Source organism: Gobio gobio (assembly GCF_949357685.1).
Source record: "Gobio gobio genome assembly, chromosome: 10".
In the NCBI taxonomy this organism is placed as follows: domain Eukaryota; kingdom Metazoa; phylum Chordata; class Actinopteri; order Cypriniformes; family Gobionidae; genus Gobio; species Gobio gobio.
In genome coordinates this window covers 53,905,203-53,920,920 of record NC_137116.1, presented here as the reverse complement: position 1 = coordinate 53,920,920, position 15,718 = coordinate 53,905,203, and the positions used below count along the sequence as shown (strand labels likewise).

Sequence of the window (15,718 nt, the reverse complement as noted above, 5' to 3'; positions counted from 1 at the left end):
GTGTTTTTTTAAACCATTTTACCTAAATCACCAAAATAATAAATGTTATATTTACCCATGGCCTTCCCTGTTATACAGAAATGTAATAGTTATCAAACCTTCCTTAACTGCATAAATAATAAATGAAATATAGATGAATCATCATTAAAGCTACAATTTTCTCTGTTCCCGTTGTTCTTTGATGAACATTAATGACAGGCATCATCAGTGCTCCTGTCACTTTAAGAACAGCCGTGGATCTCACGCGCTGTCCCGCGCATCTCATTTCCTCACAACTCTTTAAGTTCATTTAAGACGTTATTTAACTAATTTAAGACTCGAATATGAAAATACTCACAATCCTCTGTGTTATTGTTTGTTCAAGAGCAAAAGAGAACTCGATGTGAGCAGGAAACTGACGCGAGTCTATCTATGCGTCGAGTGTGTGTGTGTGTGTGTGTGTGTGTGTGTGTGTGTGTGTCAGTGTCCTATCTGTGTGGATGCGTCTCATGTCAGCTAATCAAGGGACACTGACACACACACACACACACACACACACACACACACACACACACACACACACACACACACACACACACACACACACACACACACACACACACACACACACACACACACACACACACACACACACACACACACACACACACACACACACACACACACACACACACACACACACACACACACACACACACACACACACACAGCATACCGCAGCATAGCCATACAGTTTAAGTTCACCTACACTTTATATTAATAAAAAGGTTTACAGTGCAAATACTGTTGTTGCATATACTGTGCATAAAATTTGAAAACATTTGCAAAAAACACCACTGTATCATTAAATTTTTTTTAAACCTTTAAGTAACCATTTTTTAAACGGACCAGATATTCCTAACACTTTGGGAATACTTAAGGGTTACTAGTTGTTTTGTAAACTGTCTATAAACATTATCTGGATGGTTATTGTAAAGTTGCAACCGATGACTATAATACCTTGTTAAATAGTTTAATAAACAGTACCAGTAAAACGTGGGCAGTACCAGTAAAACATGTAAACAGTACCAGTCAAACATGTGGGTTGTCCTGATACTGTACTTCAAAATGTAACATTTGTAAAAATTGCCACAGAATAAAGTAATTGTTCAAGATCTATTGGTAACTCATAAAAATAATGTCATATTTGCATAAACTGTCACTACCGTATATATCCCGACACTAGCACACTAAGATAAGCTATGAAAAAAATCATGTTCCTCTGCCTCTTTCTGGTTAAATAATGTTTATAATAATTGTTAATATAGCATGCTATATTAACTATTCCAGGTTATTTATGCATAGCATAAATAATAGTTAGTAGAGCATGCTATGCCACTTTCATCAAAACCTATTACAAAGCTATAGCAATCTCATGTAATTTCGTCTTTTCGAAAAAAAAGTTGCTCTAACTGTTCGTTACAAGCAGCATTTGCCGTCAGGCAGGTAACGATAGCTAACATAAACATATTTTTGCTAGCCTACCTGCTGCAAACTTACACTTTTTTTGTACAAGACAAGTAGAGCTATTTTATCCAGTGTAATTTATCACATACCACTATCTTGTTTTTTCTTATCCTCCTCTTCCTTTCTCTATTTTCTTTTCTGGCTTCCTGAAGCATAAAATTCCGCTTAAAATCCGAAGATTTTGTATTTTGCCGCAGCAGAGATCGCGTGGTTGGCTGGCTGCTGTCAGCGACTTCTGAGAGGGGCCCCTTAAGGGGGATTCCGATAACAGTGTCATTGCACTTTACTGCATTGACTATCAATGGGGCGCTCACACAGTTTGTCGTTTCATTTTATTCTTAACCTGTCGCTGTCTTGGGGCCCCAGGCCAGCTCGAGGCCCCAAGCAATTGCTTGGTTTGCCTGCCTTGTCGCGACGGGCCTGCACACACACACACACACACACACACACACACACACACACACACACACACACACACACACACACACACACACACACACACACACACACACACACACACACACACACACACACACACACACACACACACACACACACACACACACACACACACACACACACACACACACACACACACACACACACACACACACACACACACACACACAAAGAGAGTTTAAAAAATAACACAACACTGCCACCCTTTAGTGAGGGGAGGGCAGACAGAGAATAAATATTCAGAAGAAATATATTAAATAAAATAAATATATTGATCTGAAAAATAGTATGATTATTTTAAAGCTATTTGGTTACATTTTAATAAAACATTGTTTTAGTATGTTTTTAAACACACACACATACACGTTGTAATACCAGTGTAATACCCATGTCATTATACAAATTTGTGTCCTCATAAATCACAAACAAGAGAGAGAGAGAGAGAGAGAGAGAGAAACAAGTTTTTTTTTATCCTGCTTCAAAACTAATACAATGCTGCCATCTTGTGTTCATTGAGGGGAGAGCAGCAGACACAGAGAATTTCTGTTCCCCTTTTTTGTCCTTATTTAATCCCTTGCCATGGAAACACCGTTTGAGATATCCAATATCCGTTCACATTTTAGCATCTTCAGTATCTTTGTTTCATGTTGACCGAGTTTGGTGGAGATTGAATAAATCGCCTACAAGGAGAACGTAAAAACTCAGACCCCGATTTAACCAAATATTTACCTTCAAACCAAAATATCTGACTTCCTGTTGGTCGGAGCTAATGACTGTAAATTAGAAAGTTGTCCGGCTCGATGAGGTCAATATATATACTGAGTTTGGTGATTGTAGATGAAACGAAGCCCTTCACTTTTGTCAAAAGGTGGCGCTAGAGAGCCCCTCATCCCCGCCCGTTTCTGAGGCTTTGCCCATGTGTACTGACTGACATCTCTGATGTGTGTGTTGAGTTTCAAGCAGTTTCAAGCATGCTAAGAGCCTCAGAACAGCCAAAAGATTATTAAACTTTGACACGTTGCCATGGCAACAGTATTTGAAATTTCAGGAATCCATTTCATACGTCTCTATCTGTCATGTTTTCACATTATACTGATGAAGTTTGAAGTAAATGGGGTGAAAATAAGATGGTGATTCAAAGCATTTTTGAAAGTGACACACTTCCTACTGCCAGTTGGTGGCGCTATAACTTTGACTCACAAAAGTCATATCCATGTGATCGGCCTCTTACAACGAACACACAGCTGAAGTTTCATCCAAATCAGTCAAGGTTTGCTGACGTTATAACACACTTCCTGTTTCCCTTTTCTCGCCATAAATTCGTTGCTTCGCCACGGCCAAACCGTTTGAGATATCAAAAATCCGCTCGCAATTTAGCATCCTGGATATGTTCTCCTCATGCTGACCGAGTTTGGCGATGATCGAAACAATGGCCTCGGAGGAGTATATTAAATTCCAGAGCATGGGTTTTCCGAACAACCGATTATAGCTCACTTCCTGTTGGGCTGACGCATAACTATGAGCACGAAAGTTGTTTGGCCCGATGAGGTCTATATGTGTACCGAGTTTCATACATGTACGTGCAAGTGTGTTTGATATATGGACCAAGTTTTCAGACCCCACTTAAGGGGGCGCTGTCGAGCCCCCCTGCCACGCCCGGGTACCAGCTTCAGCCCGGCTCTGATGGCCGCGCATTCCGATGCCTGTGCGAAGTTTCAAGAGTTTTCGAGCATGTTAAGTGCCCCAAAAGTACCCGAGAAGTCGAGAAAAAAAAAAAAAAAAAAAAAAAAAAAAAAAAACAAAGAATAATCTGAGGAAGAACAATAGGGCTCTGCGCCCTTTCAGGGCTTGGGCCCTAATTAGATTTAGAAGTTAATGCAAAAACTGCCTTATGTGAAGCGAGTGTTGATTATTATATCTAAAAATAAATAGCGACTGAATTTAGGCTAATAGTTTGGGCTCTGTTGTTAATCTTTAATAGCAATATGCAAGTAAGGGCTCCCTATATAGTTTACAGCATTATCTTTAAGAAACTTTTAGTTATAACTGAATTCATTTAAGGACAGACACCATTTTTTTCATTAAACCACTGTTGAATAAAAATGAATAAAAAGCAATTTGTAAAACTGATGTACCGAATCCGTACCGAACCGTGACTTCAAAACCGAGGTACGTACCGAACCGTCAGTTTTGTGTACCGTTACACCCCTAATCAGAAACTGCACCAAATTATAATATTTTGCTCAGTTTGGGCCTTTCAATAAAATAGAGATGTTTATATAAAAGGTGCAGTAAGCGTTAACACCAAAACAAAGAAAATTGCTAATATTTGCTAGATGTGCTTGTATATAGTCCTGGCTGTGTAAATAGGAGAAGAAGAAAAAAGTAAGTGCAATAGTATCTGCTCATGATGGAGGAGGAGAGAGAACAAAAGTGAGATTTGAGGAAAGACTGCAGAAAGTGAGATGGCTGAGATATTACCAAAGAGGAAAAGGGTCAGAGGAAACTGGGAGAAGGGTTACGATCAGGCAAGAGCTAGGATCCGCATTAATATTGTGAAAGCTTTCCAGTGCTAGAGAAATGTTAGAAAGGGGGAATTAAAGGTAGCCGAGATACCAGATGAACTTAGCCCCGCCCACAACATTTGAGGTCGGGAAGTTCGGTCTGGATTTGATCCAACTATGCTGGAACCAGAGCTGTTTGGACCAATCAAATTATCAGGGCGGGCAGTACTCTGTGTATCCTTATATTCTGTTTACAACACCGGCTAAGATCATTTACACTCGTCTTCTTCTACTTCTTCCAGCGTGCGTGCAGTTGACAACTATACGTCGCTCAACACGTCACTTACTCCAGTGCTCTGATTGGTTGTAGGTCTATCCGATTGAGTGCGGAGGCATTTTCTTTCCTGGTTCGGTTGAAACACGCCATAATCACAGCCCAATGAAGCAGGAGCAGACTCATATTCTGACTAGCATCGGAGTATGACGACCTCAGGCTAAATTAAAGGGATAGTTCACTCAAAAATTCATTTACTTACAGTTGTTTCAAACTTGTATGAATTTCTTTCTTCTGCTGAACACAAAGATGCTATGGTAGTCAATGTCTGCCGAGATCTGCTTGGTTACAAACATTCTTCCAAATATCTTCCTTTGTGTTCAGCAGAACAAAGACATGTATAAAGGTTTGGAATAACTTGAGGGTGAGTAAATGATGACACTTTTATTCTGGGTGAACTATCCATTTAAGGCCTGAAAACGGATGCGGAGGTTGCTTTGTTTCTGCTCGATACGCGAGTAACATTGGCTTTTGCTATGTTTTGACAGAAACAAAACCAAGATATGTTGTTGTTGTAGTATCACAGCTGATTCATCCATACTTGTGTGAGCTGTCAGCTGGTACGCCTGGTTTATTCTCGCTGAGTCCGTGTGGCCTTGCGCAACACCCCATTTCACGTGGTGATGTGCACAGCATTTTTTTTTACTCCGCTTTTGAAGATGCATGACTTTGATTCTGGCATCTTACCGGCAACCAGCTTGTGCGTGTGTAAATTAATTGCTTACATTTGCAAAACTAGCCTAAAATAGCAAAACTAAGCTATTTTCAATTAAAATAAAGGTCCATGCTTATAAAAAATGTTAACAAAATATTTATTGAAATTGTTGTTTAATTTAGTTTTATACTAGTGTTGTCAAAAGATTAATCGTGATTTATCTCACCCAAAATAAAAGATTGTGTTTACATAATATACAGCATGTGTGTGTACTGTGTATAATTATTATTTATATATAAAAACACCCACAAGCATGTATATATTTAAGAAAAATGTATTATATTTATATATAATATAAATGTATATACATGCAAATATTTCTTAAATATATACATGAATGTGTTTGTATTTATATATACATAATAATTATACAGAGTACACAAAAATATATTATGTAAACACAAACTTTTATTTAGAATGCGATTAATCTTTAGCCCTATTTTATACACGTTCTCATATCCATATATTTGGTTCTAATGTCACAAGTAATAATCTCATGGTTTACTAGGTTTTAGATGATTCTATGGTTCTTTTGTTGTGAGGGTTTGGTGAAGTGTAGTAAAAAATAAACATAGTCACGTCTCCGCCATAGACTGTAAAAAATATGGATGTAGTGTCCGTGACGTCACCCATATGCAGTTTTGAAGTGTAAAGTCGGGTCGAGCTGGCCGTCGCCATCTTGGCAGCGTCACTCCCAGATAACAGAAAATAGGCAAAGAGGCGGGACGTGGGCGGAGCTGAGGTGATGACTAACAGACAGCAGACAAACGACAATCCACCTGTCACTCAAAGTGGCCACGCCCTTAATTATGCAGAACTTTAAGACTTTATATAATGTAAATGAATGAGTTATATAAAAATATTCACCCTCCTCACAGTCGTCATGAAGGGCAAAATTAGCCGTATAGACCAAAAGCACAGTTTGTCCCAGACTGTAAACATGTGTTCTTCTGCTGTAAAGTTGGGCATTTTAACATGAGCTCAGTCAGATTCTGCTCCTTCTGGAGTCTGTCTCTAGTGGCCAGTCCATGAACTGCAGTTTAAGTCACTTCCGTATCAGCTTCAAGAGAAACTGCGGGAGGAGCCGCTTGGTCTGCACCTGTCGTTTCAAAGAATAGTACAACGGCGAGCATCTCAAGTATTAACGTCTCATCCGTTTGGGGAGGAGCATGTGCAGTTAGCGGAGACTCGGAGCCAGGTGAAAGTATAAACAAGGATTTAGTGGTTGCCTGTGTTGCATAGCATGTTTTTTATATTGGGGGTGGAGCAATAAAGGAAGGGGTGTGTTTGTTTGTTTGTCGATTTCAAATATCAACAGTGTTTTTCAGAAACCGCTTACTGCACCTTAAACATACCTAGATTTAAGCAGGCCAACGTGTTAGTGCACTTCCATTCCTTCTCGTGTGTGGCTACTTTGACATCATCCATAACCAGAGGGACCCATCCACCAAACACAAACATCCTACAAACACATGAGACCAAAGTTAATGAAGTCCACGCCAACTGGTCCACTACTGAAGTCAACATGGAAAGGCATTCACAACACATTTTACTTCTGATGTAAAAAACTAATTTTTTATAATTTCATTAACTTCCAAAAAGGAACTGTTTCCGGGAGTAGCAAGTTTTTACATTTAAATGAAAGATAATGAAGACAAACGTTTGTTTAAGTGGTCAACCAATATTAGTTTATAAATGGCCATTGCAGATGCCGATATAAAGCCGATCATTTGCGAGGTTCATGGAATAAACTTGTTTAAATGACTTAAAATGCATATTTACTGAATGCCAAAACTATATGAGCGATGTGGAGCACTTGCCTTTCTATTTTGAATTGCAAACTAGAGGTAGCACAGAAATTGTCATTAATTACTTTGTCGTTACCCTCATGTCGTTCGACACCCGTCAGACCTCGTTCATCTTCAGAACACAAATGAAGATATTTTAGTGTAAATCCGATGGCTCTGAAAGGCCTCCATTGGCTCAATGCACTTTACACTCTCAAGAGCCATAAAAGGCACTAAAGACATCGTTACAAAGTCCATCTCACTACAGCGGTTCTACAATAACTTTATGAAGCGACGAGAATAGTTTTTGTGCGCAAAAAAAACTTAAATAACGACTTCTATAGTGATGACCGATTTCAAAACACAGTATCATGAAGCTTCAGAGCGTTATGAATCAGTGAGTCGATTCAGCGGTTTCGATCGCCAAAGTCACGTGATTTCAGCAGTTTGGCGGTTTGACACGCGATCCGAATCATGATTCGACTCACTGATTCATAACACTCTGAAGCTTCATGATGCTGTGTTTTGAAATCGGTCATCACTATAAGTCGTTATTTAGGGTTTTTGTGCATAAAAACTATTTCTTGTCGCTTCATAAAGTTATTGTAGAACCACTGTAGTGAGATGGACTTTGTAACAACGTCTTTAGTGCATTTTATGGGTCTTGAGAGTGTAAAGTGCCATTGTACCAATGGAGGACTTTCAGAGCCATCAGATTTACACTAAAATTTCTTCATTTGTGTTCCGAAGATGAACGAGGTCTGACGGGTGTCGAACGTCATGAGGGGAAGTCATTAATGACAGAATTTGCATTTTTGGTTGAACTAACCCTTTAAGCTTGACATCGACTAGTCACTGATCACGGTCTATAGAGGGCCCAACAGGATAAGAAATCTTTAACTTCCACTTTTACGCTCCATTTCCAAACAGTTAAAATGCACAATCCGAGAGCGTCCACAAGATATGTTTGTTACCATCTGGATGCTCAATATTGATCGTGTGAATGCATGTTTTAAACAGCTTATTGTACACATAAGTTGATCGCTGTTCTAAACTAATGGACTGCTGCATTGTAACGCACACACAGTGCAGATCACGCGCACAGAAACATTCAGTAGCGCAGAAATGTATTGTCAACTGTTCAGTGATTTATCAAAAAAATAGCTTAGAAACTGAAAAGTTCTAGCATATATTTCTTAGTAACTAAAACCCACAGCTTCACTATTAGTAGAGACACTGTCAGGTAGAATTAATTCACACACGCAATTGCTCTCTCACTAATACATTCATATAAATGTATGGCTAGGAACTATACTCTCATTCCTGTGTAATAATCAAGGGCTTTGAGCGGTCCCAGTGGCGCAATGATATTACAGAGTGCCTGAAAATAGGCTAACTTCCGTCAACATAACTAACATGACAACCTGCTTACACAGAGAGCGCTGGGGAATATTTTCAGGCGCTGTGTAATATCATTGCGCCACTGCACTCATGGGACGGCTCACAGCTCTTGATTATTACGCAGGAATGAGAGTATAGTTCCTAACCATATCAGCCTAGAAAATCACAACTTCTCATTTTCCGTCGGTCTTAGTACACGATGTAACTACAGAAGAGTCAAGTTTTAAATGGAAAAATATTGAAACTCTTTGGTCATTTTTTGAGCGAGATGCTAACGGTCTAATCAGATTCAATTATCTATGCTAAGCTATGTTAAAAGTGCTACCGCCAGACCCAGAGATCGGCTGAATGGATTCGAAAACGATCAAACTCAACAGTTTAACTCTACAGTTAACACTATTCAAAAATAGTGACGTGTTCATTTAATGACATTATCAGCGACTAGTCGACTTTTATCACATAAATGTTGACTTAATATCTGAAGTCATTCAACCCCTATTACAAACGCAATAACACTTTTTCATACACGGTTTACTTTAAGACAGTAAACGGGGGGAGCCACTATCATAATTGGCAGACATCAGGCAGCCGCTATCAATATGAGGGGTATTGAATGTGCTCTCGCTTTTTACTTCCGAATTCGCAGTCACGCATACTCTGTGTATAGGGAGCGGCGGTACTGACCCCACATTTTACAAGATAAGATATTTGTCAATGACGATCAGGATCTGTTGCGCACCAAATCCTCCGCCATCATCTTGTCATCGACTCTGCAGCTCGTGCTGTATGGAGCAGAGCAGACGCTTTCAGTTTATAAATTGTAGCATCCATCGTCCAACTGAACTAAATGTTTTTAATTTCTACAAATAAAGCGACAGTGGGGGCGGTGCCATGGTGGGCAGATAATGTAATCGGTGTTTTAACACAAGACTACCGCAGCAAGCCTACTCTGAATGTCATTTATGATTCGATGTGCACTTTAATTCTGCACCCAAAATGCAGTACTGGTTTCTCATCAATCATTTCCAATCTTGAAGACAGTCAATGTTTAAATAAACACTGTAGGTTTAGACAAGCTTGAGAAAGTTATAACTTACTTGTTGGTTATAGTGGTGGCAGAGTGGAGACTGCGGGGCAAAGGTGCCGCACCACTTATGGGAGGTTTGTTCCAGGTTAAAGTATCTGCAAAACAGTGTACACAGTTCACATATGTTATTTAATGCTATAGCATGGGCTTCTTTTCAACAAATATCGCCAACTCATAGTTTTCACTTGATATCACACCCTTATAAGAACGCTCACCTGGAGCAGATGAACTCTGAATATAAACATGCAGCTTCTCGTGAAGTGGTTTTCCATAGAAAACGCTTAACCTTTTATGTTCATATTCTGGGGTCATCTGCTCGCCTGTATATAGTATGCATGCTCAATAAGTAGTACACTTAATTTGATATTTGATCATTGTTTTAGTACATTAAGGCACTGTTTTAAGAATGTGATTGAAATACTGCAGACGGTGCTGTGTGGTGTCACTGACATGGGAGTAGAAGCTCATTAAATATGCAAATATTATCCAATCCTATCCGTGGGCGTTTACTTCCAAGTCTTCAGTTCGGCACGCCCATCAAAAGTGAGCGTTTTTCAGAGAGCCTCAAAACCAAGGCAAAAAATAGCCTATTACTTATTCATTATGATGTTTCTGAATGTAAAAACCATGCAAACGTCATAAGTTGACCTCAGACAACAGTATAAAAAAGCCAGTTCATGACGCCTTTAAAAAGAGCGAATCTCTCAAGCACTCAGCGAGTGTAAACATATCTGTGTGTACAGGTTGCTCCTCGTTCATGGATAAACTCCTCTTCTGCTTCCACCATAGGTGTTTTCGCTCTGCACGTGAGCTGCGAACGGCTCGCGTCATCAACTAGGCTTTATCGTTATTATCGCGGGAAGACTAATTCTTCAGGGTTTTTCCTGCATTGAAATTTTTTTGCCGGCCGCCAAAATGAATTTTTGTCCCGCCAAAGTCTAATTTAATGAGTTATTGTGATTTACGAGTGATGTAGAATAGATGCTGTGCTTGTGACTGAGTAACAGAGAGAACGATCAGAGCTCCTCTCCTGCACACACTCTCTGGGTCTTCAAAATAATCAGTGTTAGCTGAAGCTCTTTCTCATATTTCACATATTAATCCAAATCAAAAGGTCGGAAGACCGAAACCATGTTGCACGTGGCACATTCGGACAAATTTTTCCTAGAATTACCTCTGGGTGTGAACTGCGCTCAAAAAACATTAACTCTTCTCTGACCAGCTGACATAAAGCATACTTTCAATAAACGGGAAACAAATTATATTTAGTTATGAAGTGTTTTCTGTGTGTTGACATCTTTTGCGATGTTCTAACAGACGGGATTCGCACACAACGCGTCTGCTAATGTCCGATTCGTGACTCTTTTGAACCTAATCATTTTAACGACTGGTTAGAACAACTGATCTGTTCAACACTGAACTCACAAATCAGTTTAATCATTTACTCAGAACACCTGAAATGAGAACACAAGTGTGCTCACTAGGGCTGTAACGATTTGACCAAAAATAAAACCCTCGATTAATTGAACATTTGACCTAGATTACGATTAATGAACGATTATTTTGCTTCTTTTTTTTTTTTTTGCCCTCGTAAGGTTGAGTAAGTTCACTGATAAGGTTTGTACTGTAAATATTTTCTACTATTAAAAGGTGGAATCTTTTTTTTCTAATGAAAAAGTGCATTGTGATTTTAAAATACTTGAAGGAAACTTTCAGCAGTTATTGTCTATGGGGCAGATTTCTGTTTGTTGTACATCAGATACAGATAAATTAACACTGTAGGCCTACATTACATTTATTTGAATGCATTAATGAGAGAGTGATTGTGTGTGAATTACTCTTACTGTCTCTATTCATTATGAAGCTGTGGTTTGTACTTACTTCAAAGGTATTCAAATGTACGCCTATAACGGTTGAGTTTCTAAGCTACTTTAATAATATATCAGGCATTAGTTCAACATAATACACATCTGATGGTCGAAACTCGCTTTAATGTTCAAACTGGCATGGCTTAAACCACATACAAATGACAAAGCTTTGTGAGGATGCAGGTGTAAGTGATCTGCCTTCAGGGCGCGCGCATTTTCAGAGACGCGACACGGCTCTGTGTCACTGAAAAAAGCTGAGCACTGAACGGAGAAGTTTTCCGTATTGTTGTTTTTGAATAGTTCACAATCGCTTTAAATGTTGAAACTGGCAAGCCTTTAAACGCATTTACTTGACAAACTTTATGAGCACGAAAGTGAAAGCGGCTTCGGGGCTTGAGCGCGCCGTCTGTGTGTGTGTGTGTCAGCGCGTAGGCTATAAGAACAGCTATTAACTGACCTGTATAAACTGTGTAAAACACGCAGTTACTATAGTGATTCTGGGCATCTATAAACACAGATAACCGGTCCTGCATCTCTCTGTGTGTCTGCAAACTGCACTTGATGTGACTGACGGGGCGGAGTCACGTGAAAACCGAAATAACCGACATGGGAAAAATACGGTTAGAGGTTCTGAATGTCGGTTTCGGTTATTTTTCGATTAATCGTACAGCCCTAGTGCTCACCCAATTTAGCAAGAGTGGATAGTAAGAATTATTTTTAATTATCAACAGTATTTCAGCTTATTTATGCTGACAATGTGTAGTAAAATAAATAGGCCTAGCCTACAATCATTTAGACTGGAGTGAGGTGAAACCAGAACAAAGTTGTTATTAACTAGCTGATAATTTTAATTAAATTGCATATGGCAGAAAATTAGGCTATTTGTTCCTTTTTAATGCTACTTTTTAATATTGATATGATTATATACCAAAACAATTATCAGTAAATGGTGTAAAAAATGAGGAACAAAAGAAACAAACATCGATGTAAGAGATCATACATAATATGAGATATCAAAATAAGATGAGCAAACTGACTAGCATTTTTTAAATGTATTGTCAGTATTGCGCTCGCAGATCACTTGGGTAGGGTGTGTGTGTATGTCAACCACCACCGAATTTTCAGTGCCGATTTTGATCGTCATTGACACCGATTTTGACCCAGGAAAAACCCTGTTCTTATCGTGTGGAGAATTTTTTTCCGGTAAAATTGCAAACGATAAGATATCGCCCACAAGTGTGTGTATTTGGACAGGGCATTTGAAGACTCTCTCTCACCTATGTCTAAAGTCCAGAGGTCTCCAAGACGGCAACCACTCATGCCGCCGTAGATGATGAGACGAGACTTTTTGGACGTTTTCTCTGTGTAGACAACAGCAGTGTGGCTCTCGCGAGGAGGGGGAAGCACGCCGTACGTAATGGGGATGTCCCAGCCTGCTACGCTTGACCCCGGGCGAAGCTCAAGTGTGTAGAGATCATTCAGGTATCTGGTGTAAAAATGGACAAACAATTAAATTGTGAATCTGCTGCTCAAACGTTCATGAATTCGTTTGGCTCCATCTTTTACCTGGGAATATTGTTTTTGGGATCTTCGCTGTCATTTGCCAGTCCACCAAACAAGTAGCATTTGTTTCCAACTAGAGAAAAGCTGTGACCCAAGCGAGGACATGGAGGTGGGCCATTTTTGGGGGCTTTGGGTTTCAAACGTTTCCACTCCCATCTACTGGCCTGTTGGAAGTATTTGACAGTAATTGATTAATTATTACAAATGTTAGGGCTAATGCTATGAGAAAGAGGTAATAAAGCAACATCCTCCTCTTTTAAAGGAACGCGAGGACTTTATCTTATTCACCGTATTCCCCAGAGTTATACAAGTCCATACACACCATTCTCATCTCCGTGCCATAACTGTCTGACACACCCACCGCTAGCCTAGCTTAGCACAAAGACTGGAGGTAAATGGCTCCAGCTAGCCTACTGCTCAATAAGAGACAAAATAACGCCAAGATTTTCCTATTTACATGTTGTGATGTGTATAGTTACACAGGAAAATGTTGGCGTTATTTTGTCTCTTATTGAGCAGTAGGCTAGCTGGAGCCATTTACCTCCAGTCTTTGTGCTAAGCTAGGCTAGCGGTGGGTGCGTCAGACATCGTTATAGCACACACGGAGATGAGAATGGTGTGTATGGACTCATCTAACTCTTACCCCTTTTTCACCAGAATGAACCGGGTGCTAGTTCAGAGCCAGTGCTAGTCCCAGTTCGCAGTTGGTTCGACTAATGAGCCACTTAAGAACCGGTTTGCCTTTCCACATGCTAGAGAGCCAGTCTTACGTCACTGTATACGTCTCATCTTTCTCAGCAACGATAGCGAGGCAGCGCGAAACAAACACACCAGGCTTGTTTGAGATACATCAGCGCTGCGCAGACGATCAGCGTATGATATCAAAATACAGCAAGAGCGAGTCAAAAGCATAAGGAGTCGTGTGCTCTGGTTGTACTCGTTGTCATACGCCGATTGATCTGCACAGCACCAATGCATCTCGAACAAGCCTTCCATTAACAATGGCGAACCTTGCGTTACTATTGATGCTTGTGGCTTTACGATCCAACATCGGCATCAAAACACAGCGAATCCCACGCATTCGTGCAGCTCGCCGAAATCTGTATAGACGGAGATTACAGTCGAGCAGCTATTAGCTCCATTAGCTGCCATTTAAAGAACGGCGGTCACAAGTTTGTGTTGGTCTTGTTGGTCACGGTAACCCCAGCCCTTGACGCAAGCGGCTCTTACTTCTAGACCAGCAATGTTTTGGTGCTACTTAAGAACCACTTTTCCTGGTTCAGAGCTGGTGCTTTGGATGTGGAAAGACAAAGAACAGATTTAAAACTAGGCTCTGGCTCCGAACCAGCACTGCCTTGGTGGAAAAGGGGTATCTGGGGATACAGTGAATAAGCTTAAAGGATTAGTTCACTTTCAAATAAACTTTTGCTTATAATTTACTCACCCCCTTGTCATCCAAGATGTCCATGTCTTTCTGTCTTCAGTCGAAAAGAAATGAAGATCTTTGAAAACATTTCAGGATATTCCTCCATATAATGGAATTCAATAGACCCCAAACGGTTCACAGTCCAAATGAGAGGTTCAGTGCAGCTTCAAAAGGGCTTTAAACCACATCAAACGGTACCAGATGATCAATAAGGGTCTTATCTAGCCAAACGATCGGTCATTTTTAAAAAAATAAATAATGTTTACGTTTTATAAGCACAAATGCTCGCCTTGCTCTGTTCAGTGATAGCCGCTCATGACGTCACGTAATACATAATTACGTTGAAAAGGTCACGCTAGACGCAGGCGGAAGTACCGAGTCAAATGAGCGGAAGGAGGACCGTATCCACATATTCAAACACCTTTCCGCCCGCGTCTAGCGTGACCTTTTCAACGTAATCGCGTTTTACGTGACGTCACGAGCAACACTGAACAGATCAAGGCGAGCTTTTGTGCTTATAAAACTTAAACTTTATTTATTTTAAAAAAAATGACCGATCGTTTCGCTAGATAAGACCCTTATTGATCGTCTGGTAGCGTTTGATGTGGTTTAAAGCCCTTTTGAAGCTGTACTGAACCTCTCATTTGGACTGTGAACCGTTTGGGGTCTATTGAATTCCATTATATGGAGAAATATCCTGAAATATTTTCATCAAAAATCTTCATTTCTTTTCGACTGAAGACAGAAAGACATGGATATCTTGGATGACAAGGGGGTGAGTAAATTATAAGCAAAAGTTTATTTGAAAGTGAACTAATCCTTTAAGTGTTCCTTTAAGCTCAACCGTTGAGATGTAAAGATAGGCTTGCCTGTAGTTCATAAAGGTCGTTGCTGTATTTTCCATACTCAACCATGCCCCCGAACACAAGAAGTCTGGTGCCGTCACACACAAATCCATACGCAGCGCAGCCGGGAGGAATGTCACCCCGGACAGCAGGAATAAACCACTGATTGGTGGCTGTTGAGAAACACATAGTTGCGTCATTGTGGTTTAGATGAATAAAGTTC

General features: G+C 40.0%; 1 protein-coding gene across 1 annotated transcript in view; it reads right to left on the bottom strand.

The window, feature by feature from the left end:
• Window positions 1-15,718, bottom strand: part of hcfc1b (host cell factor C1b) — a 60,735-nt gene that overhangs the window by 42,778 nt on the left and 2,239 nt on the right. The window contains exons 2-6 of the mRNA XM_079827283.1: window positions 15,520-15,668; window positions 13,228-13,388; window positions 12,939-13,147; window positions 9,804-9,888; window positions 6,874-6,980 (exon numbers count right to left, since the gene is read on the bottom strand). Coding sequence (XP_079683409.1) covers window positions 6,874-6,980; window positions 9,804-9,888; window positions 12,939-13,147; window positions 13,228-13,388; window positions 15,520-15,668 — 711 coding nt within the window. The remainder of the gene's footprint in view (window positions 1-6,873; window positions 6,981-9,803; window positions 9,889-12,938; window positions 13,148-13,227; window positions 13,389-15,519; window positions 15,669-15,718) is intronic.